The sequence below is a fragment of the Amphiprion ocellaris genome, chromosome 17 (assembly GCF_022539595.1).
Source record: "Amphiprion ocellaris isolate individual 3 ecotype Okinawa chromosome 17, ASM2253959v1, whole genome shotgun sequence".
NCBI lineage: Eukaryota > Metazoa > Chordata > Actinopteri > Pomacentridae > Amphiprion > Amphiprion ocellaris.
Genome location: NC_072782.1, coordinates 33,737,161 through 33,762,558, shown reverse-complemented (window position 1 = coordinate 33,762,558; position 25,398 = coordinate 33,737,161). Strand labels below are relative to the sequence as shown.

At 43.8% G+C, this 25,398-nt stretch overlaps 1 protein-coding gene and 1 long non-coding RNA gene across 3 annotated transcripts; one reads left to right on the top strand and one right to left on the bottom strand.

Moving 5' to 3' along the window:
* Positions 1-538: 538 nt before the first annotated feature.
* Positions 539-14,222, bottom strand: ythdc1 (YTH N6-methyladenosine RNA binding protein C1). Of its 2 annotated transcripts, XM_023263858.3 has the most exons (16): positions 14,027-14,221; positions 12,610-12,711; positions 9,546-9,832; positions 9,071-9,467; positions 8,887-8,949; positions 8,691-8,785; positions 8,380-8,488; positions 8,169-8,286; positions 7,692-7,776; positions 7,467-7,621; positions 4,521-4,600; positions 3,948-3,984; positions 3,687-3,726; positions 1,458-1,523; positions 962-1,153; positions 539-869 (listed from the first exon to the last, which is right to left on the bottom strand). In XM_023263858.3, exons 1-16 carry the CDS (start codon positions 14,052-14,054, stop codon positions 681-683), a joined length of 2,043 nt encoding a protein of 680 aa, XP_023119626.1. In that variant the 5' UTR covers positions 14,055-14,221; the 3' UTR covers positions 539-680. The 2 variants fall into 2 exon arrangements, with proteins under 2 accessions (XP_023119626.1, XP_054875427.1); XM_055019452.1 differs by lacking the exon at positions 1,458-1,523 and having other exon boundaries at positions 14,027-14,222.
* A 7,469-nt stretch (positions 14,223-21,691) lies between these two features.
* Positions 21,692-23,498, top strand: LOC129350991 (uncharacterized). The gene is made up of 2 exons (XR_008604604.1): positions 21,692-22,099; positions 23,075-23,498. It is a non-coding gene; the product is annotated as an uncharacterized LOC129350991 (long non-coding RNA).
* The last annotated feature ends 1,900 nt before the right edge of the window (positions 23,499-25,398 follow it).

The window sequence follows — 25,398 nt, the reverse complement described above, 5'->3', positions numbered from 1 at the left end:
CTGATTCCACATCAACATTCTCCATCACACAGGACAGCAGGACTAGAACACATCTACATCCACCCAGGGGTCTCCAGATGGACCTGGTGTCTCCATACATCATCTCCAGATAGACCTGGTGTCTCTGTCCATCATCTCCACTAGTCCTGACTACACACCAACATTTCAGGAACCCAGAAGGACCTTAAAGGTTTAAACCAGAACCACATCCATACATCCCATAATACTGGTGATCACACCAGGATACATCCCATAATACTGATCACACAAGGATACATCCGAAAATACTGATGATCACTAGGCTACATCCCATAATACTGCTGATCACTAGGATACATCCCATAATACTGGTGCTCAGCAGGTTGTTGTCCTTCGAGGTAACAAACCACATTTCCAAGAATTCCCCGTCTGTTGGACGACTGGAGGGGACTCTGGGAAATGAAGTCTGCAGCTGCCCTGTAAAGAAGCTTCGCGTGTTTTTTAGCATGATCAAAGGTGACACACGTGTCCCCATTAAAATAAAGTTTAGACCAAAGGATTATCTTTTGTGATTTTTTTCTTTATTCACATAAAAACTGATGACGTCATCACATAGGTCATTTATTACTCATAATTTTGAACAAAAACAGGAAACCAGTGGAATCTCTGCTGACAGGCTGACAGGATGTGACATCATCAGGTCACCTGCGGTAGCGCCCCCTCTCCTTGTCCCTCTCTCTCTCTCGGTCTCTGTCCCTCGCCCTCTCTCTCTCCCGGTCACGCCGAGGTCCGCCTCGCTCCCGTTCACGCTGCCGCTCGCGCTCCCGCCGGCTGCTCACCACTGCCTGCGTCCGCCGCAGGAAGTCGTCCACACGCATGTCGTAGTCGTGCTGCATGATGGGAAAACAACAGGCAGTGAGACAATGACAGACCAATCAGAGCATGGATCGATCAGAGTGCTAATCAGGTCAGAGTGTCCTACCGGGCTGGAGGTGAAGGCGCGGTGCTGCGGGACACGCTGCTTGTCTCTGAAGCGAGGGGGCGGAGCCTCGTGTGGTGGTAGGGGAGGGTGGTGGTGGTGGTGGTACGCCTGGTGAGGGGGGGGCGGGGGGTGGCTGTGGTGGTAGTACGGGGGGTGGTGGGTCGGAGGCTGCTCCACGCCGGGATACGCCGCCTGATGACACGCACATGACATTATTAGTTCAGAACGATCAATACGTCCTGATCAGAAGAACATTCTACAGGATGAGGTTCCACCTGGAGGAGCAGCCAGGTACTACAACTCATCATGATCAATTCATTTACTGTAATCAGTGATCAATAAGCATTAACATACCACCGAGCTGATTCAAACCAATCAAACATATTGATCAAGAACTAAGCAGCAGCATTAAAGCTGTTAACTAGAGACTGATGGATTAATAGCAGGATCAATAACATCAGTAGCACGATCAATAACATCAGTAGCAGATCCATACCAGAGTCTGCCAGGGAGCCGGAGGACCGACGCTGTGGTGGTAATCCCTCATGTAGTCATTATAGGACTGGAACAGGTAGCACACGTAACACAGGTGAATACAGGTAAATACAGGTAAACACTATGAAGCTAACAGCTCACTGACTGATCACAGGGACACATGAAGTTAACAAAGCTAGCAGGCTATGTGCTAAATTAGCTAACATCCTTTCATCCATTCATGTTCTTCCTATCCGGGATCAGGTCTTGGAGGCAGTAGATGAAGCAGGTCATTCCAGATGTTCCTCCTCCCAGCAACACTTTCCAGCTCTTCCTGGTCGATCCTGAGGTGTTCCCAGGCCAGATGAGATATATGATCCCTCCAGAGGGTTCTGGGTTTACCCCGGGGTCTCCTCCCAGGTGGACGTGTTCAGAAAACCTCCAAAGGATGTCTCCCTGGACGATCTGAATCAGATGTCCAAACCTCCTCAGCTGGTTCCTTTAGAGGTGAAGGATCAGCAGCTCTACTCTGAGCTCCCTCTGGATGTCTGAGCTTCTCCCCCTATCTCTAAGGCTGAGTCCAGACATCCTACTGAGGAAGCTCATTTCAGACGCTTGTATCCATGATCTCATTCTTTGGGTCACTACCCAGAGCTCATGACCATAGGTGAGGGTTGGAACGTAGATGGATGGTAAACTGAGATCTTCTCCTTGAGGCTCAGCTTCCTCTTCATTACTGCTGACACTGGACCAATCCTTCTGTCCATCTCTAGCTCCATTTTCCCATCACTCATGAACAAGATCCTGAGCTACTTGAACTCCTTCGCTTGGGGAAGCAACTCCCTCCCAACCCCAAGGGAGAAATCCACCGGTTTCCACCAGAGAACCATGGCCTCGGACTCGGAGGTTCTGATCCTCATCCCCACAGCTTCACACTCAGCTGCAAACCGCTCCAGTGCTGCTGAAGGTCTGAGGAACCAACAGAACCCCACCATCTGCAAAAAGCAGAGATGTGATCCTGAGGTCCCCAAACCAGACACCCTCCTCACCCCGACTGCACCTTGAGATCCTGTCCATGAAGACCACAAACAGGATCGGAGACAAGGGACAACCTTGGAGGAGTCCAACACCCACTGGCAATGTGTCTGACTTTGTGCTGAGTATGTGGACACACCTCTCACTTTGGTTGTACAGGGACCGAATGGCTTGTATCAGTGAGCCCGGTACCCCATACTCCCTCAGTGCCTTCCACAGAGCCCCCCAAGGAGAACTATGGAGTCCCCAGGCGGTACACCTTCCAGGAACCACCCAGAGACTCCAAGAAGGCCGAATACTCTGAGCTGCTGTTCAGTGCATAAGAACAGACAACAGTCAGTTTCCCCACAGAGACGCGACCCTCTCGTTCTCCGGGGAGAACTCCAACAAAGCGGCGCTCAGCCAGGAGCTCATGAGTATCCCCACACCCGCCCAGCGCCTCTCAACGTGGGCAACTCCGGAAAAGGAGAGAGTCCAACCCCTCCCCGGGATTTTGGTTCCAGAACTCTTGCTGTGTGTGGAGATGAGCCCAACTATATCTAGCCGGTATTGCTCCACCTCCACCAGCTCAGGTTCCTTCCCCACTAGAGAGGTGATGTTCCACGTCCCCAGAGCTAGTCTACACCACCAGGGGGTGGTGCACCTAGACGCCCACTTCTGCCTACTGGGCATAGCACCCGACCCCGATTTCCTGCCCAGTGAGTGGTGGGCCCACCAGGCTATGTGTTAACATAAGTTAAAATGATATGTGCTAAATGAAGCTAGCATGCTATGTGCTAAATTAAGCTAGCATGTTATGTGCTAAATGAAGCTAATATGTGCTAAATGAAACTAATACATGTGCTAAATGAAGCTAACATACAATGTGCTAAATGAAGCTAACATGCAAAGTGCTAAATGAAGCTAATACATGTCCTAAATGAAGCTAATATATGTGCTAAATGAAGCTAACATGCGCTAAACGAAGCTAGCATGCAATGTGCTAAATGAAGCCAACATACTATGTGGCAAATGAAGCAAACATGCTATGTGATAAATGACGCAAACATGCTATGTAGTAAATGAAGCTAACATGCTATGTGCTAAATGAAGCTAAAATGCTATGTGCTAAATGAAGCTAACATGCTATGTGCTAAATAAAGCCAGCATGCTATGCGCTACATATAGCTACCTGCTTCATGGAGCTAAGCTAACATGCTAACATGCTTAGACTCACCCCGTTGAGAAAAACGTCTCGTCTCACGCTGGAAAATCGTCTGAAACAAAATGAGTTTGTATCAGATTTTGTCAAAGTTTTTAAGATTCTACAAAAACTAAATTCAGTCTCAAGTTCAAAATGAAATATTTTAACCGTTTCTTTTCACAGAAACATGAAGTCGAACAGTTTCCAAACTTTTTAAAACCTTCCAAACAAAAGCTGCAAGTTTTCAGCCTGCGTGGCTCCGCCTACTTCCAGGTGAGTGATGCAGTGTCTCACCTGTCCACTGGCTGGTTCCGAAGGTCCTGAATGAAGCCTGCAGGTAAAACAAAGTGTCTTTAGTAGGTTTAACCTGTCAATCAGAACAACAACAGCACAGTCAGACACTGTGTTACCAAGGTGGGTCTGCTTTAACCTGCTGGATCACCATGGTAACAGATGCTGCACACCTAGATCACCATGGTAACAGATGCTACACCACCAGATCTCCATGGTAACTCATGCTGCACACCTAGATCACCATGGTAACTGATGCTACACAGCCAGCTCACCATGGTAACTGATGCTGCACAGCCAGATCACCACGGTAACTGATGCTGCACAGCCAGATCACCATGGTAACTGATGCTGCTCAGCCAGATCACCATGGTAACTGATGCTGCACAGCTGTCCATCAGTGCTGATCGCTGACTGATACTATCTGGAGCTGAGTCAGCGAACACAGAGACAGCCTGACTCAAACTAATCTGGTAGCGTATACCTGTTTCAGATTCAGGTGTACCCTCCGCCTGTTCACAGTCTACCTGTTTCAGTCTACAGAGTGTAAGGTGAGAATAAACTGTCAGCAACAACCTGCTCGCTGGCTGAAGTCGGGCGGACCGTCGGCTCGCGGCCGCTTCCTGCCATGGATGTCGTACTCTTCAGGTCGACGCCTACGTAAACAAGTACACAGGTAAGACACACACACACACACACACACACACACACAAACATTAAGACACATTAATACACACTGAGGTCAAACTTCAACACAAGTAGGAAAACCCAGAACGTCACCTGAAGGGTTTACAGGTGTCTACAGGTGTCATCTACACATCAGTGTTCACATTGAAAGAAATGTCACAGTCCTACAGTATACTGGTCCTACAGTGGACTGGTCCTACAGTAGACTGATCCTTCAGTGGACTGGTCCTACAGTAGACTGGTCCTACAGTATACTGATCCTACAGTGGACTGGTCCTACAGTATACTGGTCCTACAGTGGACTGGTCCTACAGTAGACTGATCCTACAGTGGACTGGTCCTACAGTAGACTGATCCTACAGTGGACTGGTCCTACAGTGGACTGGTCCTACAGTATACTGGTCCTACAGTGGACTGGTCCTACAGTAGACTGGTCCTCCAGTATACTGATCCTACAGTGGACTGGTCCTACAGTATACTGGTCCTACAGTGGACTGGTCCTACAGCGGACTGGTCCTACAGTATACTGGTCCTACAGTATACTGATCCTACAGTATACTGGTCCTACAGTGGACTGGTCCCACAGTGGACTGGTCCTACAGTATACTGGCCCTACAGTAGACTGGTCCTACAGTAGACTGGTCCTACAGTAGACTGGTCCTACAGTGGGCTTGTCCTACAGTATACTGGTCCTACAGTATACTGGTCCCACAGTAGACTGGTCCCACAGTAGACTTGTCCCACAGTGGACTGGTCCCACAGTGGACTGATCCTACAGTATACTGATCCTACAGTGGACTGGTCTTACAGTATACTGATCCTACAGTGGACTGGTCCTACAGTATACTGGTCCTACAGTGGACTGGTCCTACAGTATACTGGTCCTACAGTGGACTGGTCCTACGGGATACTGGTCCTTCAGTGGACTGGTCCTACAGTATACTGGTCCTACAGTGGACTGGTCCTACAGGATACTGGTCCTACAGGATACTGGTCCTACAGTGGACTGGTCCTGTCGTGTTCAGTAATTTCTGCTGGTGAGGTTCTCTGATGATCAGTCATAGAATCCAACAGCAGTAACTGAAGCGCTGTCAAATATCCCTTCAACGCTCAATGATTCTAAACTGCATCACTTCAAAGTAATTTGATTTTTTCTAAATATAACAGCAGAATGTTTCCTCTGATCAACCCTCAGGAACAAAAACTTTAAAAAGACGATATTTAACATTCAGCCTCCAAAGTAGAAACTTAGTAAGTGCAGCTGTGATTCCAGTCAGTCTAACTGATGAACATGGTTCTAGATCAGCTGAGAACAGCAGAACCTTCTCAGTTCTGGCCCTATGGACTGGGTCTATCTACGTCTGCATCATGGTTCATCTGCTGTCTGAATGATGCTGTATGCTGGTTCTGAGGTTCTACAGATACTAGTCTGGGGTTCGGGACCATCTGAATGATGCTGTATGCTGGTCCTGAGGTTCTACAGGTTCTAGTCTGTGGTTCTGGACCGTCTGAATGATACTGTATGCTGGTCCTGAGGTTCTACAGGTTCTAGTCTGTGGTTCTGGACCGTCTGAATTTAAGTGTCTGTTTTAAAAACCCTTCAGTGTCAGGGGTCAGTGGCCGAAAACAAAATGTTGCTTCATACACACATAACAATAAAAAGAAAGAAGAAGAAGAAGCCTGTGAAGAGACAACATACCGCTTCTGATGTAATGAGGGAGGGGCAACACTCTGATTATTAACAACAGTTTTTCTCCTCAGTTCTTTTTATAAACCCTTATTCTGAAAGGGTGAGGGGTGATGATGATGATGGTGCAGTCCTGTCAATCAATACACAAAGACCCACCCTCTGAGCCCAGCCCCGCCCCCTCAGACAGACTGGTGTTTATTGGCTGCGTCGTAGCTGCCCGTCCTCAGAGTGTCCTCGTGGCTTATTCTGTCAGTCCAACCGGCTGTTACAGTCCTTCACCTGAATTTACCTGATTTCAGCAACACAACACCTCCTGATTGGACAGTCCATAAGCTCCGCCCCCAACATACCACATTGTCTGATTGGACAGTCCAGAGGCTCCGCCCCCAACATACCACCACCATCTGATTGGATAGTCCTGAGGCCCTCCCCCCAACATGCTATACTTTCTGATTGGATAGTCCAGAGGCCCCGCCCCGAAACACACCAATCACTTTGATTGGACAGTCCAGAGGCCCAGCCCTCCAGTATACCACACCTGCTGATTGGATACAGTCCAGAGGCCCCGTCCCCAACATATCAAACCTTTTGATTCGACAGTCCAGAGGTCCCGCCCCATGATACCACACCCTGTGATTGGACAGTCCAGAGGCCCCGCCCCCTCTCTCTAGCATCAGTCCAGTGCTGCTGTGGCTTTAATCCAGTCCAGCTACCAAACTTTTAGATTTTAACCTTCGAAGTATCAAAATCCTGCAAAGACAAAGAGCTTAAAGGAGAAATTTAGCAGCAACAAAGTTTGAACTTCACTTTCCTGTATCTGATTTAAATATGGATTAATTAAAATGACTGGAACTCCTCGTTGCTCAGCTCTAACCTGATAAATCATTAAATCTAATCTTGAGCTGTGGTCTGAGCCTCTGGGACGCTAATGAGGATTTCTACTTTCTGTCTGACACTGTAAAGACTTTGACCACCGACGCAGAACGTGGCGTCGCTCCGTTCGAAGCTCCAAACTGGAAAACAACAACCATGACGGCTAGCCGCCGGCCAGTGACCATCTCCGTCGTCCTGCAGGTGGCGCTGTGGTTGCCGTGGCAGAAGAAGAAGAACAGGAAGCGGGAGGAGGTGCTTGGTGATTGGCTAACCTTCCCGGCTCTCGCTGTGGTGGTCTGCCTCGGGGTCGCGGCTCCGACGGCGTCCGGCGTTTGTGACGAACACGGCGAGCCACCTGGTGGACGTCCACGCTCTCGTCCAATGGGAACAGGGCGCAGAGCTGAGCTCCGACGTCCGGCTGGATCTCCTGAAAGAACCGAAGAGGTCAACCACCCAACAGGTGACAAGTCCTCAAACCACCACAGAAGAAGACCCACCTGTCCGTCTCGTCCAATCTTCACCGGCTTGTGTTCGTTCCAGGGGTTGGACAGGTGGGCGGTCTTTATGAACGGGAGCTCCCTTCTGTGGAGCACAACACCTGAGTCAAACCACCAGCAGGGGGCGCCAACAACACCTCAGGTTTATAAACACATATGAATTCTCACATTAATTGACTGTAGCAGCTCCAGATAGCAGCTGTTTGATCAGATTCACCTGGAAACACCTGAACAATTCACCTGTTGGGCCTGCAGCTAAGGCTATCTGGATCCGTGACATGTTTCTAAGGTCAGATTAACTTTGACTCGTTTCAGTGACTAATGCTATACTAACGGCTAGCAGCCACAGATGAACCAATCACTAATAACGCTGGAAGATCTAGTAGCGGCAAATCAAGATGAAGAAGACTTCAGGACAAAAACTGTTACTGATCTTAATCGGATTGATCATACGTAGTTAATGTGGAACACGTTTACCTGCAGAGCCAGTCGATCTTGAAGACACCACCCAGCATCTTAGCATTCATCCCGGCAGGAAGAACCCAGTGGATCGGAGAGCCGCCGTGATGAGACTCCGATGCCAAACGAGCAAAACCTGTGAAGAAGGTGGAGGACCACCAGGTAAACTAGTTTATAAACTACTCACAGAACGTGACAGCGGCATTAAAGAAGAACTTCCTGCCGATACCTTGGAACTTGCCGCTCTCCCTCACAGAGAAGACGAGGACGACGCTCCGAGCCGAGCGGAACGCTGCGTTCAGCTTCTTCTCGTTGACCGGCAGTGTCGACCAAACGCCCTGTAGAGACATCATAACATCAGCAGTGACATCATCACGCCATGACCCGAACAACATGGGAACAACACGAAACACCATGGGAACAACACAGGAACAACACGGGAACAACACGGAGACAACAAGGGGACAACACGGGAACAAGACGGGAACAATACAGCACAACAAGAGAACAATATGGGAACAACACAGAGCGGCAGCGTACCTTTGCTTTGGCCAGCGACACGTTCTCGTGGTTATTGCTCTTGATTAGGAAGAAGCGAGCGTCTCGCAGGATGTAGCGCAGCTTGCTGGTCGGATCTGAAAAGAGTCAGAGGATGTAATCAGATTACTCTGGTAACTCGGTAAACACGCTGTGGATCAACAGCAGAAGGATTCTGTTGTGTTTTGGGCTTCCTTACTCTCCATCCCTTTACGAACGGCTCGAACTGACGACGACAGCTTCTCCCGCTTCTTCTCTGAGCCTGTCAAAATAAAAACTCGCGTGTTTGTATTTGATCTCGGCCAAACACGCTATAGTCTCTAAAGGTTAATGCTTCTCTGTAACTGAACAGCTGATTGGTTGTAGCTGGTCGTCGTGGTTACCTGAGCCCTCAGAAGCGGAGCCAGAGCGTGCCGACTCGCCGTCATCAGAGAAGCTGACTGAGGAGGCGGAGCGCGAATCTCCAGCCTCGCTGCGGGTGTCGTAGTCGTTTCCTTCGCCTCCTCGCCGTTCGTATTCGTCCTCCTCCTCGTCCTCCTCCTTCTCTCCCTCCTCCTCCTCTTCCTCTTCCTCCTCATCTTCCTCCTCCATACCCTCCTCGTCCTCGTCCTCCTCCTCATCCTCCTGATCGTCCTCGTCTTCATTCTCGACGTGGGAGGCGGCAGGGGAGGAGCTTCCTGACGCCGGCTCCGAGCCGTACTCCGCTGCCGCCTCCTCCTCTGATTGGTTGCCCTCCTCATGGGGGGAAGGGCTGGCCTGCCGCTCGTCACGCCGCAGCTTCTGGATAAACAGGAAGTGAATCTTATTAGCCGGCAGCCTGACGGCTGTTTGGCTGCCGGGCAGTGAGGTGTACCGTACCTGGCTCAGACCCTCCAGGCCTCTCTGAGATTCTCTCCGTCGGCCGTCGTCTCCTCGGCTCCTGGTTGCCTCTCGGGTCCCACGCCGCCCCTTACGCTCCTCGTAGTACTCATGGCGGTAGGTGGCAGCGTGGCGTCCGCGAGGACTCAACACCTTCTTAGAGGATGACAGGTGGGGCCCCGGGGCTCTCTTATTGGTGGAGGACGACCTGGAGGGGGCGTGGCTCGAAGAGGGGCGGAGCCTCTTCAGGTCCTGGCTGTCGGAGCGCTCGCTCTTCCTCTTTGTTCCTGACAGATGCAGACCAGGGTTTAGTACCTGTAGCACTGTAGTACTGTCTATAGTACTGTAATATTGTCTGTAGTACTGTAGTACTGTTTGCAGTATCTGTAGTACTGTCTGTAGGATTGTAGTACTGTTTGTAGTATCTGTAGTACTGTCTGTAGTACTGTTTGATGTATCTGTAGTACTGTCTGTAGTACTGTAGTACTGTTTGTATTATCCGTAGTACTGTCTGTAGGATTGTAGTACTGTTTGTAGTATCTGTAGTACTGTCTGTAGTACTGTTTGATGTATCTGTAGTACTGTCTGTAGTACTGTTTGTATTATCTGTAGTACTGTCTCTAGTGCTTTCTGTAGTACTGTAGTACTGTTTGTAGTATCTATTGTACTGTCTGTAGAACTGTAGTATCTGTAGTACTGTCCGTAGCACTGTCCGTAGTACTGTCTGTAGTACTGTCTGTAGTACTGCAGTACTGTTTGCAGTATCTGTAGTACTTTTTGCAGTACTGTAGTACTGTTTGCAGTACTGTAGTACTGTCTGTAGGATTGTAGTACTGTTTGTAGAATCTGTAGTACTGATTGTAGCATCTGTAGTACTTTCTGTAGTATCTGTAGTACTGTTTTTAGCATCTGTAGTACTGTTTGCAGTATCTGTAGTACTGTCTGTAGTACTGTAGTACTGTTTACAGGACTGTAGTACTGTTTGTAGTGTCTGTAGTACAGTAGTACTGTTTGCAGTATCTGTAGTACTGTCTGTAGTACTGTCTGTAGTATCTGTAGTACTGTCTGTAGTGCTGTCTGTAGTACCTGTAATACTGTCTGCAGTACTGTAGTACTGTCTGCAGTACCTGTAGTACTGTAGTCCCGTCTGTAGTCCTGTCTGTAGTACCCATAGAACTGTCCGTTGTACCCGGAGTACTGTCTGTAGTATCTATCGGTATTACTGTCTGTAGTAGTGCCTGTAGTACCTGTAGTACTGTCTGTCGTACCTGCAGTACTGTCTCTAGTACCCAGAGTACTGCCTGTAGTATCTATCTGTAATACTGTCTGTAGTACTGCAGTACTGTCTGTCGTACCCGTAGTACTGTCTGTAGTAGTGCCTGTAGTACTGTCTGTAGTACTGTCTGTCGTACCTGCAGTACTGTCTGTAGTACCCGGAGTACTGTTTGTAGTATCTATTTGTAATACTGTCTGCAGTACCTGTAGTACTGCCTGTAGTATCTATCATTAATACTGTCTGTAGTACCCGTAGTACTGTCTGTAGTATCGATCTGTAGTATCTATCTGTAGTACTGTCTGTAGTATCTGTAGTACTGTTTGTAGTACTGTAGTACTGCCTGTAGTACTGCCTGTAGTAGGGCTGCAACTAACGGCTATTTTAATAATTGATTAATTGATCGATAATTTTTTCGATTAATCGGATTCAAAAAAACTAGATATTTTTAATTCCCGCCCCTTTATTCAGAAATAGATGATTTGGTCTGACAGACTAAATAAGATCATTGTAGTGAAGCAGTGTTTCCTCCAGGATTTTTTTCAGCAGCAGGCTCTCTGGGAGCCGCAGCGACGTAAACAAATGACACTTGACTGCAGATTTTACTTGTACAACCTATTTATTGAATGGCCAGTTGAAAATGGCTTTTTAAAGGCCGAATGTTAAAATTTAAAGTTTAATGCTATCAATAGTTTACTCATGTTAGTGACACTGAGTTGGCACCGGGTCTAATTAACCGACGCTACCGATATGCTACGTAGCGTTAGCTGGACATCAATATTTAGAGAATGTCTGTTTAACTTGTAGAATCTATTATGAGTTGTTTTAAGCTAATAACTTTTCTCTGGAAGTCGCTGCCCTATTTTCCAAGACGTCACTCCTCTGACTCTCTCACCTGCTGCCTGGATGCTGGACGTGACGTCACTTTCAAGGCCACGCTCTCGCGAGTAATTAACGTCGTATTAACTAGGGCTGGACCCGAATATCCAAATATTCGTCATTAATCGGGGCTGAATATCTGGAGCCCAGAAACTGCTATTCTGGCCAGCCCTAGTATTAACTCGACTAACAAAGAGGAGATACTGAGCAGGAAAGTTATCTGTAGTTTACCTTAGTACTCGCAAGTACCCGACACAGTGCAGCACTCTGCTGTGAAGGTGGAGACATGCGGCAGTGGAGGATTTGCAACGATTAAAAAAAAGAAAGAAATCTGAAGGAGAGGCGGCTAGGATTTAGGAATGGTGGCCCGCCGCTGCTGAATCCACTGTGTTTATCTGACTTGTCTGCCGGACCGTCGAGCTGAAAGCTCGGTCATGTGACAATGTTGTGGTCTGGTAGTGACCGCCCGTGCGATTTTCAGATGCTTGCGTTGCCGTGTGGGAAAATCACAGGTAGTTGACATGCGGCATGTTTTTTGTTTTGTGAAGCGTGAAATGCTCCCACACTTCTGAGGACTTCGGTCAAACTGTTTTCTCCGTGCCAGTCATGTTTCATTTGTTGAATTTACTCTTCCTTTGAAAATACCGCCTCCTCGGCATCCACCTTGCTCTGTTCAACTCGCTCTGCAAGTGGAGTTTTTTTTTAAACTTTATTTCAGTCAGCCAGCCAGCACTGACAAAGCTCTGCAGGTGAAATAGACGGCTCCGCGACATGGCGAGTGACGCATGAATCGCGCAACACAGCGAATCAATAATGAAATTTGATTTTAATCATCAATTTTTATCAATTTAATTGATTCGTTGTTGCAGCATAGTCTGCAGTACTGTAGTACTGTGTGTGGTACTGTAGTACCTTTCTTGTCGCTGATGTCTCGTTCTGTCTCTGGGTTGTAGAGTTCATCGTCCTGATCTGGAGCTTCAGTCAGCAGATCCTCCAGAACATTTAGTTCTCCGTCTGAAACACAGGACACCTGTCTGAAACACACCTGTAGGAGACAGACCTGTAGGAGACACACCTGTAGAAGACACACCTGTCTGAGACACACCTGTCTGAAACACACCTGTCTGAAACACACCTGTAGGAGACACACCTGTAGAAGACACACCTGTCTGAGACACACCTGTCTGAGACACACCTGTCCGAGACATACCTTTCTGAAACACACCTGCAGGAGACAGACCTGCAGGAGACACACCTGAACTCCAGATGTAAACCCCACACTGCCTCCATCAGGTCACAGTGTGAACTACAACACTGTCCTCTGTTCATCAGCAGACTGTTAATAAAGTTTCAGTTATTTTAGGAGCAGGTTCAGGCTGTCTTTGTTGTCCAGGTGTTCTTCTTCACTCTGTTCACATTAAAGCAGTTTAACGCATCATGTGACTCCTCTGCAGTAAACGGACCAATCAGGTTCCTCCTCCAGTCATCAGGTTGTTCTAATGTAGAGCTATGTGGAAAATAACACGCATGACAGTAGAAAGTTCTGCTGCTGTAAAGACTTTAATTTTGGACACATTAAAGAGAAATTCATGTTATTGATTGAATATTTTCTGTAATAAATACCAATAGATGATCAATGATCTGATCAGTTACCATGGAGATCTAGCCCCTCAGCATCAGTTACCATGGAGATCTAGCTTCACGGCATCAGTTACCAGGGAGATGTGACTGAAACTGTGACTTCCATCCCATCATACCCGCTGACTCATTAATTATTATTATTATTATTATTAGTATTATTATTATTATTATTATTATTATTAAGGTAGTTCGGCCTCTGATCACTCTACAGCTGAAGTATTGATCTCTGATTGACACCAATCAATCGATGAGCTGCAGCTTTCACCTGGAGAAGATCCCAAACATCTCAGCCTGGATCCCACCAGGAGGTTCCTCACATTCAGTCCGTCTTCAGAACCTGATCACACCTGCTATCGATCACCGAACTGATCGATCTCCCTCAGGATTAATACAATATCGATCTGTATCTCTAGAACCTCCGTCCAGGTGTCTGATGAACCTCCAGGTGAGCCTGGTTCCGACCTGACGAGGAGCTGCTGCCGGTCACTAACCGACCCGTTATCTAACGGGTTTGATAACTAGCCCGGTAACTACCGTTTTAGTCAACTATCCCGGTAACCGACCCGTTCCCCGGTAACCCTCACTGACCAGCCTCCAGCTGATCGATAACCGCTAATTGATCTTCAGCGACCGAACAAAGAGCTACATGCTAATGCTAACGGCTGCTTACAGAGCAGCTAGCTCCTACCTTTGTCCTCGCGCCGGTCGGCCGCCATCACCACTGTGACGTGCTGCTGCCTCGCGCGCAGGTACCCGTCCAGGTGAGAAACGCTTTTAATGAATCAGAGTAACGATAAATAAAGATTAATACAGATTGATAAACAGCAGCAGCTGGAGCCGTGAGATGGCGGACTGCGTCTGTCCTCTTCTTCTGCTGCTGCTGCTGCTCTGAGCCGCGGGGGAGCAGCGCCCCCTGCCGGAGAGCAGCTGAGTATTCAGTCAGTTAATTTAATCTATTCATTCATTCAATCAGTTAATTAATTTAATCAGATGTGAGCTGAGCAGCTGTTCCGGTGATTCAGTCTAAGAGCCCCCCTGCCGTCCATCCAGGATCTGTTCTCCTCTAGAACCAGGAAGAGGGAACATCAAAGACCTACTCACCCCGATATAAACAGTTCCCCCTCGCCTGTGGGGGCACTACAGAGCCACTAAACCCAGCAGACACAAGAACAGCTTCTACCCCCTTCTACTGCCTCACCTGATAACCAGCTGACCCTTCCTCCTGTACAATAGACAGTATTACAATATATATAATAATAATAATAATAATAATAATAATAATAATAACAACGACAACAACAACAGCAAGAATAATAACAACAACAATAATAATCATAACAACAACAATAAAAACAGCAATAATAATAATAACAACAACAATAATAATAACAGTAATAATAACAACAACAATAATAATAATAATAACAGTAATAATAATAACAATAATAATAACAATAATAACGACAACAATAATAATAACAGTAATGATAATAACAATAATAATAACAACAATAATAATAACAGTAATGATAATAACAATAATAATAACAACAACAATAATAACAATAATAATAATGACAATAATAATAACAACAATAATAATAACAATAATAATAATGACAATAATAATAACAATAATAATAATAATAATAACAATAATAATAATATGTTCAGGACTTTCTGCACTCGGAACAACATTCTCTGCTTCTTTGTTCTGTATCATCATCATTCTGCTCTACTGTGTTAATAAATTCCTTTCTACTTTATAAATATCTGTACACACACACACACACACACATATCCATATATCATACATATATACATATATATACATATACATGTATTGTGTTATATTTGTTTTAATTACTGCACCTGCCGGTCTGCAGTTGGCGCTGGCCGGATCACTGCTTTTGCCAGGAACAGCGTTGAGTGTCCGTGCTGTGACGGCCGCCTCATTGGCCTCTGGTCGCCGAGTTCTGCTGCACCGGCAAGTGGGACCAGAGCCCCATCTTTGCTCTCCTGTGGGTTTGGGAGCTGCACGGCAGGTGGAGGTTTTTTGGCTGATGCAGAAGCTGGCAGCGTAAAGCTACATACAAACATTGCCAATAAAAAAACATGAGGCTGCCAAATCCCGCAATATTAAAACACCGGAAATTCAGGGTGTTTCAAACCATTAATAACTCTAAACTAATATGGGACCCAATACTTAAACCAAAAGGCATTCCTTGTGCACACTTAAATATACGAAGTATTCTAACAAAAAGTGATCAGGTCCATTACCTTCTCACTGACTCAAATATTGACTTCCTTTGCCTCTCTGAGACATGGCTTCGTGAATCTTCACCCTCAGCAATACTATCTGTACCTGGTTAAAAAATGTTTAGAAAAGACAGACAAGGTTCCAAAGGAAGAGGCGTTATGATTTATGCCAAGGACACTTTTAATTGTAATGAGATACATGTTACAGATGAGAATGGATTAGAATTTCTTGGATTAACTGTTTCCTTGTCACAGCAAATGTCTTTTACTCTTGTAGTTATTTATAGGCCTCCTTCATCAAATGTAGATTTTTATGAAAAGTTGGAAATTTTATTGAAACAACTCAATCTTGCAAAAGAGGTGATAATAATGGGTGACCTAAATGTTAATTGGGAAGTTAACAAAGTTAGGAAAAAATTGAAAAAGATTATGGATAATATGGATATGACTCAGGTAATTAATGGCCCTACCAGAATTACAAACTCCACCAGCACTCAGATTGATCTAGCTTTTACTAATAGGCCAGAAAGGATCTTGAAGTCATACAATATGCTCACAGGATTGTCTGATCACAATCTTATAATGGTCACAAGAAAATTAACTAAAAAACGCTTTAAACCCTTGGCCGCCACTGAATTCTACAGGATACCAAAACAGGAATAACTAAATTTCCAAGATTCAATCCAAGAAGTAAACTGGGATGAATTACTCGCTGGCAAAAATTTACAAGAGGATCGTTCTAAATTTGCCAACAAAATACAACAAATTATTATACAATTTACAGAGATATTTAAACTAAAAGCTAGAAAGAATGGCCTTCCTTGTTTAAACAAATCTATTCTGAAACTTGAAAGAACAAGATCTCTCTTTGAAGTTATCAGTCAAATCAGGACATAACAGACACCAATTTATTTCATTGAGAAATAGGGTAGTGAGAGAAATAAAAAAAATCTAAAGCTGACTTTTTCATTACTGCTTTGAGTAGTGCAAGGGGAAATTCTAAAACAACCTGCAATTATATTAAAAAAGTATTGGGTGATTCCCAACAAAACTAATACAAACTGAATTAAATGGAAACATCCTGACGGAACCTCAAGTGATGGCTGATGCTTTAACAACTACTTCATTGAATCTGTGTCAGAAATCGCTGATAAGTTTACAATAAAACAAAGGAAGGAATATCCTGCATTGTCTGCAATGCAGTCCTTTACCATTACAAATATTACTGAGACCAAAGTTAGCGATTTAATTCAATCATTCAAACCATCTAAAGCAAAGGATGTTTTTGGAATGGACATGAACATGTTCAAAGATCCAAGTTCAGCTCTTGCCACCCCTATTGCCTCAATCATTAATCTTTCAATTTCATCTGGTCACTTTCCTGAGGCCTGGAAATCTGCTATTGTTACACTGGTTTTTAAATCCAGTGATTCAACTTCTCTGCATAACTACCAACCAATAAACATTCTTCCGGCCATTTCCAAAATTGCAGAAAAATGGGTGGCAGAGCAGATTGTCCATCACTTAAAGAGCAGTTCCCCCTCTCTCCACGCCATGTAGTTTGGCTTCACATCCAAGCATTCTACGGAAATGGCTACATGCCTCTTCAATGAGAAAATAAAATCTTTTCTCAATAAGGGTGGAGTTGTAGGGGCGGTGTTTTTGGACCTCAGGAAAGCATTGGATACAGTAAATCACTCTGTTCTTCTTACCAACCTCTCAAAATTTTACTTCTCTCACAATGCTGGGAGCTGGATTGAATCATATCTGCATGATCGAACACAATCTATATCAGTTAACAACTGCAGATCTGATTCTCTTAAGCTAACCTCCCGGAGTCCCTCAGGGATCAATATTAGGCCCCCTTTTATTTAGTCTTTATATTAATGATTTGCCCACTGTTTGTCCCCACGCTGAATGCTTAATTTATTTTAACGACACAGTCTTCTTTGTCCATGGTCGCTCCAAAGACACTGTTGCTGCTAATCTCAGTAAAACAATGTCCTGTGTCACAACTTGGTTGCAGGAGTGCTGTCTACAGCTAAACGTTTCTAAAACCACTGGCATGTATTTCACCAAAATACAGAGAGAATCACCTGACCCTGATGTACACGTGAATGGAGAAAAAATACAAATTGTCAGCCAATATAAATATCTTGGGTTAATAATAGATTCACAGCTTTCCTTTAAAGCCCATATTGACAAATTGTGTAAAAAAAAATCAAGTTAAATCTTGTAAATTTTCACGGAATTCGAAATGAAATATCAACTGAAGCCGCAAAAATGTATTTGCATTCAATGATTTTTAGTCAATTCAACTATTGCCTAACCAGTTGGTCCCAGGCGGGTCAGAGTGCAAAAAAACAATTGGAAGTTTTGTACAAACAAGCAATTAAAGTTCTGGATAAAAAACCTAGGCACTATCATCACTGTGCAATTTTTAAAAAAAAACTGTTTTTTACACTGGGACAGTCTTCACACATTTGCAGATTTAAATTTGATTCATAAAGTACTGCATGATTTGGCTCCTGATCCTCTGGCAGAGTTCATCAGCCAAAGAAACAGCTCTAAGCGTGTCACTGGAGGCTCTGTCAGAGGTGATTGTTTCATTCCTCTGAACAGGAGCACTTTCAGTAAGTCGGCCTGGTCAGTGAGGAGCGCTAGTGAGTGGAACTCACTACCAGAGGAGGTTAAACTGCTTACAACTTACAAGGTCTTCACAAAAAAATTGAAAATGTGGCTTATTGACACCTATAAGACAAGCCTGTTTGTGATGTTTTCATGTTGTGATCAAATGTTATGTTGTGTTGTCTCATTCTCTCTTAATTGTATAGTAAGTGTTTGAACATGTATCTTGTATTATATTGTATAGGTATTGTGTGCCCTGTGCTCTCTTAACAGTTTGTTATGTATATGTTATTTGTTACATTAGTGCCCTATCAAGTGTCTATCATGTTTTTCTCTTGTAGATGTATTTTACTGCTTTTTTACATCATGGCCAGGGGACTACAGATGAAAACTAGCCTTCTGGCTAATTCTGGCTTTTTTAACCATGTGTGATCATGTGTTTTATGAAATTGTATTGTCCCCTTTCAAATAAGCTAAATTGAAATTGAACTACTATTTCCCCTCTCTTCTTCTTCTTTCCATATTTTTTCTTTATTTTAAATTATTATTCTCTTCGTTATTCCCAAAGAGACACCAACAGCTGGAACCAAACTCCTCGTATGTTCTGGACGTATTTGGACATTAAAACTGAAAGCAATAAAATCTGATCAGTCTGAGCTCTGACTGGAACGTCTCCTGACCTCCATCCACTCACCTGTTGACTGTTTACCTGTTGACTGTTTACCTGTTGACTGTTTACCTGTAGACTTTTTACCTGTTGATTGTTTACCTGTTGACTGTTTACCTGCTGACTGTTTAACTGCTGTTTACCTGTTGACTGTTTACCTGTTGACTTTTTACCTGTTGACTGTTTACCTGTTGACTTTTTACCTGTTGACTGTTTACCTGCTGTTTACCTGTTGACTGTTTACCTGTTGACTGTTTTCTGCTGGGTTGTTTATTTTCTCTCTCCAGGTAAATAAAGTTCTTGTGTTGTGTTGTAGGTGAAGCTGAGGGGACTGTGTGGAACGTTGTGTGGAACAGTGTGGGGTGAAGACCAGGGGTCTGTTTCACAAAGCAGGTTTAGTGAAAACTCTGAGTTTGTTAACCCTGAAATGAGGGAAACTCAGAGTTTTCCGTTTCACAAAGGGAGGTAACTCAAACCAGAGACAGAGGGGTAACTCTAGCCTGTTTCACAAAGAGAGGTAACTTAAACTCTCGGTCAGTTACCATAGTAACAGACTCTATGAATCTAACCTGGTCAGGACCAGGTTTATCTCAGTAAACCTCAAGTTTCTCTCTGTCTCCGCCCTCTTTCAGCCACACACTATTTGATTTCCTCATTCATTCATTCATTCATTCAGCAGGTGAGTTTTGAGCCTCGTTCTGCCGTCTATAAATGTCATGTCAGTTTATTAACGATCCAGTAGATGAAGGAGCAGCATTACTGCGCAGAGAATTAAATATTCGTCAGGAGATTGTTATCAGACCACGCATAGATGTTCTCGCATTTCCGGACAGTTATCTTTTAGAGTGGTATCGTTTCACATCACAGTCCATAATCTACATACAACCTAATCCGTCCTTACATTTGCAATATTACCAACCACAGTCATGCTCTCACATCCCAGCAGATATTGTGTGTTGCACTGCGGTTCTTTGCAAATGGAAGTTTTTTTATATAATGTAGGAGATGCAGAACACTTCAGTAAGACAACTGTATGCAGGACGGTCAGAAATGTGTGTCTGGATCTGAAACGACTTTTACCATCTTTGTGGTTTTCCCTGGACATAAACCTGTCAGAGCCATCAAGGAGGAGTTCCACAGGATTGCAGGTGAATGATGTATAGATCTGTTAAATTCATTTTAAATCATATTCTGGTAATGACATAGTGCAGCTACCTCAGACTGGGATTAGTAATTTCAATTTCTTGTAGGATTTCTCAGTGTGATTGGCTGCATAGGTGGACACACACATCCCCATCAGAGCTCCCTCATATAATGAAGCTGATTATGTGAACAGGAAGTCCATTCACACACTGTAACAAATTGCTGTAAAAATACAGCATATTTTGTACAGTAATATACCGTTCTTTGTAAATACAGCTGAATACTGTAAATTCACGTGTTTTTAAGAACAAAATATTAACAGCAAACTACCGTCCAATCTTACAGCAGATTACAGTATTTTTCTGGTTTGGGTTGATTTGAGTGTGACTGTTGCTGCAGTCCGACTGTTACTCGTCTCGGCAAGTCTTCCTGCACATCACCACATTTAGCAAACAGCCAACACAAAGAAGTGACGAAATAGGTTTAAAATAGTATGTATCAGTGATTTTACTCATTGCTGATGGAAGAACTGGGAGAAAAGGAAGAAGTGAGGACGACGATTTTCGGCCCTCAGACCTGCAGGGACCACCTGTAGCTGATCCATCCTGCTCCGGTTCACTGAACAAGGTAACTGTGATTATTAAAAAGTCAGCCTTACTTTTAATTCTGTCAGTCTATTTTATGTTTTATTCTTTGACAGTAACATAAACATAGCCAGGTTAGTTACTGCTTGGTGTTAGCCACGAGTCGCTAGCATGAATGCTAACGTTTCCCACACTGTTAGCTAGCAGCTAGCATGAATGCTAACGTTTCCCACACTGTTAGCTAGCTAGCTAGCTAGCATCCTCCCCTTTGGCTGCAGTGGACAAAACTTTGGGTCTTTCTTTTAAACCAGACCAGGAAAATGAATTTCTAAGCCACCAGATCCAGCTAGGTTAAGTTAGCTATCTCTGTCTTAGTGTAATTTTCCATCAAATATACAATGTGATGCTCCACTGATCTGTTGTCAAATCTCCACATGTACTTGTCTGCATTCGACCATTTAGGTAATTTCAAGTTTTAAAAAGGTTTGTAGGATGTGTCATGTTGCTTTTCTCTCCACTTAGGAAAGGTAAATTTGGGTGTTATGCAAACGGCTGCAAAAATTAGATTTAAATGTGTATTGAACTAAACAGCTGTTATAAGTGGAAAACTCTGTTTTGCTTAATAATTTGAGTTTCCTGTTTGTATGGTTTTTTTTTTATGAATGTGACAGAGTTCCATACTAAGTTCAAGGGATCTTTGCCTACACACCTAATATATTCTTTCTTTGTCATTTCATTGTAGGTTCTTTCTTGGTATCAACTAGGGCTGCCACAAACGACGCGTCGACGAATCGCCTGAGCACGATACGTCATCAAAAGCGGAAGTGAGCGCGCAATGCAACAGAAATCACCGTCCGAGTGGAGCGCGGAACACGCATGGACATCCGCGCTGTATCGTGCATATATAGTATATGCACGATGCGGCGCGGATGTCCGCGCTGTATTGTGCATATATAATATATGCATATACTATATATGCACGATACAGCGCGGATGTCCGCGCTGTATTGTGCATATATAATATATGCATATACTATATATGCACGATACAGCGCGGATGTCCGCGCTGTATTGTGCATATATAATATATGCATATACTATATATGCACGATACAGCGCGGATGTCCATGCGTGTTCCGCGCTCCACTCGGACGGTGATTTCTGTTGCATTGCGCGCTCACGTCCGCTTTTGATGACGTATCGTGCTCAGGCGATTCGTCGACGCGTCGTTTGTGGCAGCCCTAGTATCAACCCTGAGAGGGGAACAAAGACCAGCCAGGAGAAAGTGATGTTCCAGAGGTCAGGAAGCGGCTCCAGAAAAAGACATCTACTGTAAATCCCCATGTAGTCACCTTTATAAAAAGACTGATGGACTCTGAGTGGGACTTCATGTAAACCCACAGCTCCTCTCCACACAGAACCTCATTTTCACAAAGCAAAAGCCCAGTCTGCAACCAGATGTTCATGTTGTCATTTTAAGGTAACAAGTTTCAGTATTGTGTTGGGTTCAGTATAAAATACTTCAGTTCCAGGTTTGTTCCATGACTTGGTGTTTATTGAACATGATCAAGAGTTATGAAAGACTGATTCTGAAGGCAGGGTTCCTGAAATGTGATGTGCAATTTTTAAACAGATTGTTGACAACCTGTTAAACATCATTAATTGTTTTTAGAGATTTTATTTTACAAGACTTGAATTACTTGAAATTTGTTAGTTGCTGAATGTGTCCAATGCAGTATTAAATAATTTAAGTGATATATAGGAATCTTTTGTTACAGTTCAGGAAAAATGGAAACCAAACTCAGTGTACCTGAACTAGAACATGCACAATGGGAACCTGTTCAGCATGAGGAAATGATTGTATGTTACTAAAATTGAATGGGTTTAATAAGTCAGTTTTGAACTATGTTTGATACAGAGTTGGCTATAATAAAAGCTTAATGTTGAAAAGTCATCTCGTCTGAGCCATTTCTATGCTATGCTATTTCCTGGGGCTTTCATTTTGAAAGCCCCAGGAAATAGCTCTCTAAACAGCATAATACCGTAATATTTTTTACAGTAATAAACTGTTGTTGTAGAATACAGTAGGATTACTGTAAAATAACAGTGTGCTGCTGGCAAATTTTGCTGCCAGCTCTTTACTGTAAATTTACAGGGAAATTTCTTAGAGTGTAGCATAAATGTGCAGGTAAGTTAGAGGTAGATTGACTACGGTTTCAAAATGTTAAAGACTAGATCATAGTTCAACATCTGTCATTCTCTGCACTGCACTGCTGCATACATCATTTCTAATGTGGAGGCCAAGTGGTCTGGATCTGTTCATGACTAGAGGATTTATCATGAGTCTAACCTGAGCAACAGACTGCAACGTGGTAAACAGCCTAAAGATTTTCACAATATAATTCACTTGTCTCCCTCCTTTAATATACTCTAATGTATCCACTATACATTACAGGAGAGTTTGATGGCCTTCTGCTGGGTGACAGGGGTTACCATGCCAACCCAGGCTGATGACCTCATACCCTGACCCTGAACCAGGCCCCCAACAGAACTTCAACCGGGCTCATTGCAGGATGAGAGCCCGGGTGGAAATGATCATAGACCTGCTGAAAGCCTGTTTCCAGTGTCTACATCACCTCAGGGTGACTCCTGAGAGGCCTGTGATATTATTGTGGCATGTGTTGTTCTTCATAATATTGCCACTATTAGAGGAGAGCAACACTCTGCCCTACAAACTGAAGACCCAGATGATGACCTCATCCACCTGCCAGCTATCAGGACAGCAGAGCAGTCAGAGACACCATATGCAATAATCACTGCAGAGATTAAGTCTCCATCATCACCACCACAGCAGTGAAATAAACACGACACACATTTCATTTGGTCTTCTTTATTTCCTACAAATAAAAGAGCTAGTTTAGTTCATGTTCCAGTAGTTAACATAATTCACCTGTGACCTGCATCCACCTCTAACTTGTGCTCCAGTATTTCAATTTCCAGATCTGCCTTCTTAATCTGGTGGTCCAAGTACTGCATTTCTTTATCTGTTTTTTGGATTTTTCTCAGCAAGTGGATTTTGTATATTTGTTTTACTGGTAACTGGGAATACATAAAGGACATTAAATTATACAGTTGCACGTGAATTCCATGGACTGAACCTCTGGTGTTTACTGAACATCCATCTCACTGTGTCAGTCTGTGCAGTGGAAGTTGAGGAAGCATCCTGCTGCTGTCCAGCCATGCTCTGTTAAAAAGGATGAGAATGTGCAATACTTCAGTGTAGGCTAAATGTCACACTCTATATTCCACCAGAATGTTCAGAAATGTGAATGGGAAGAGAACTATCAGTAACATACCTCTGTGTGCCTTTCTGGATCCCCCTCTGTAAAGGCAGCAGACACAGTTTCATCCTCTTCATCCTAGATGAGTGATATGTTTCAGTAGACTTAAACTACCATTTGAATATGTTTCAGTAGACTTAAACTACCATCTGGCTAAATCTCTGGAGTATTGCCTACTTACAGTTACAAGGTCTGTTGTGGTGTGAAGGGACTCCACCAGGCAGATAGTACCATCAGAATCTGTTGGGCCAAAAGAAAAATGAAAGACACAAAAGAGAAATAAATATTTGTATGAATATGCTTACAAAAAATAAATTTTTTTATTTTTATATATATATATATATATATATATATATATATATATATATATATATATATATATATATATATATATATATATATATGTTGGCTGAGTAGAAGTCTTTGTTAGTTTAAATAGGCTTAATTAACAGAACATGATATGGATGCAGATATTTAGGCTATATGTGGGATAAAACCACTGCACAGTCAAACAGCCACTTAATATCTAGGCTACTTTACAATGTAAAACATGATCAGAATGAGGTAGCTCCATGAGATTATGCCGACTTCTTACCTGTTTTAAAAATGTTCTTATATTTCATCTTCAGCTGCTGCCACATGCGCTTCTCCCCTGCAGGATTGCACCTAAATGAAATAACTTAATAGGCTACTATTCAAACAGTTTTCCCCTGTAATATTATTGTAATTTAAACTTACGCATTGACCTGGGCAGCAATGTTCTCCCACACCGTCTCTGTTAGGTTTTTTATATTATCATTAATAGTTGTACTGTGAACTGAGTTAACCCTGATTGTAACATATGATGTTTTCATATATAAGCTATGCATTTACCACACCCATTATACCTTTTTTATTTCTGCTTTTCTACGACAATATATACATGGACCACCTCACTTCAATCACACCCACATTCACTTTATTCACTCCCATTTCTGGTCTACTTGCATATCATTATCCTGTAAACCCACCTGTATAAATAAAGGATGACAGGGACCACCTCTTTGTAACTTACACGAGACGTGTATTGTTACACTGAGTGGGTTACCTTTGCTGCAAGTACAAAGAAGCCTCCGTGTCGTTCATCACAGCGAGCGGTTCCTGGTTGGAGAGTAGCCGCTTAGAGTCCTCTGACAGTCTTCCTCTCTTTTGCAGCTGCAGGTGCTGCACTTCTTTCTAAAAACATGTTCAAACTCGCTATATAAGCGCATTAAGATTTCCAATTCAAATGGTGTAGTCCTCTGCTTCCCCGTTGCCATGGTGACTCGTCGAATCGGCGCTCCATTGATACTGGCTTTTCAGAGTTGTGGTGCACGCACTTAACTCCGGGTGAAACTACTCCGAGTTGATTAAACCAACTCAAATCAGCCGTTGTGAAACCGAAACAGTCATACGTTTC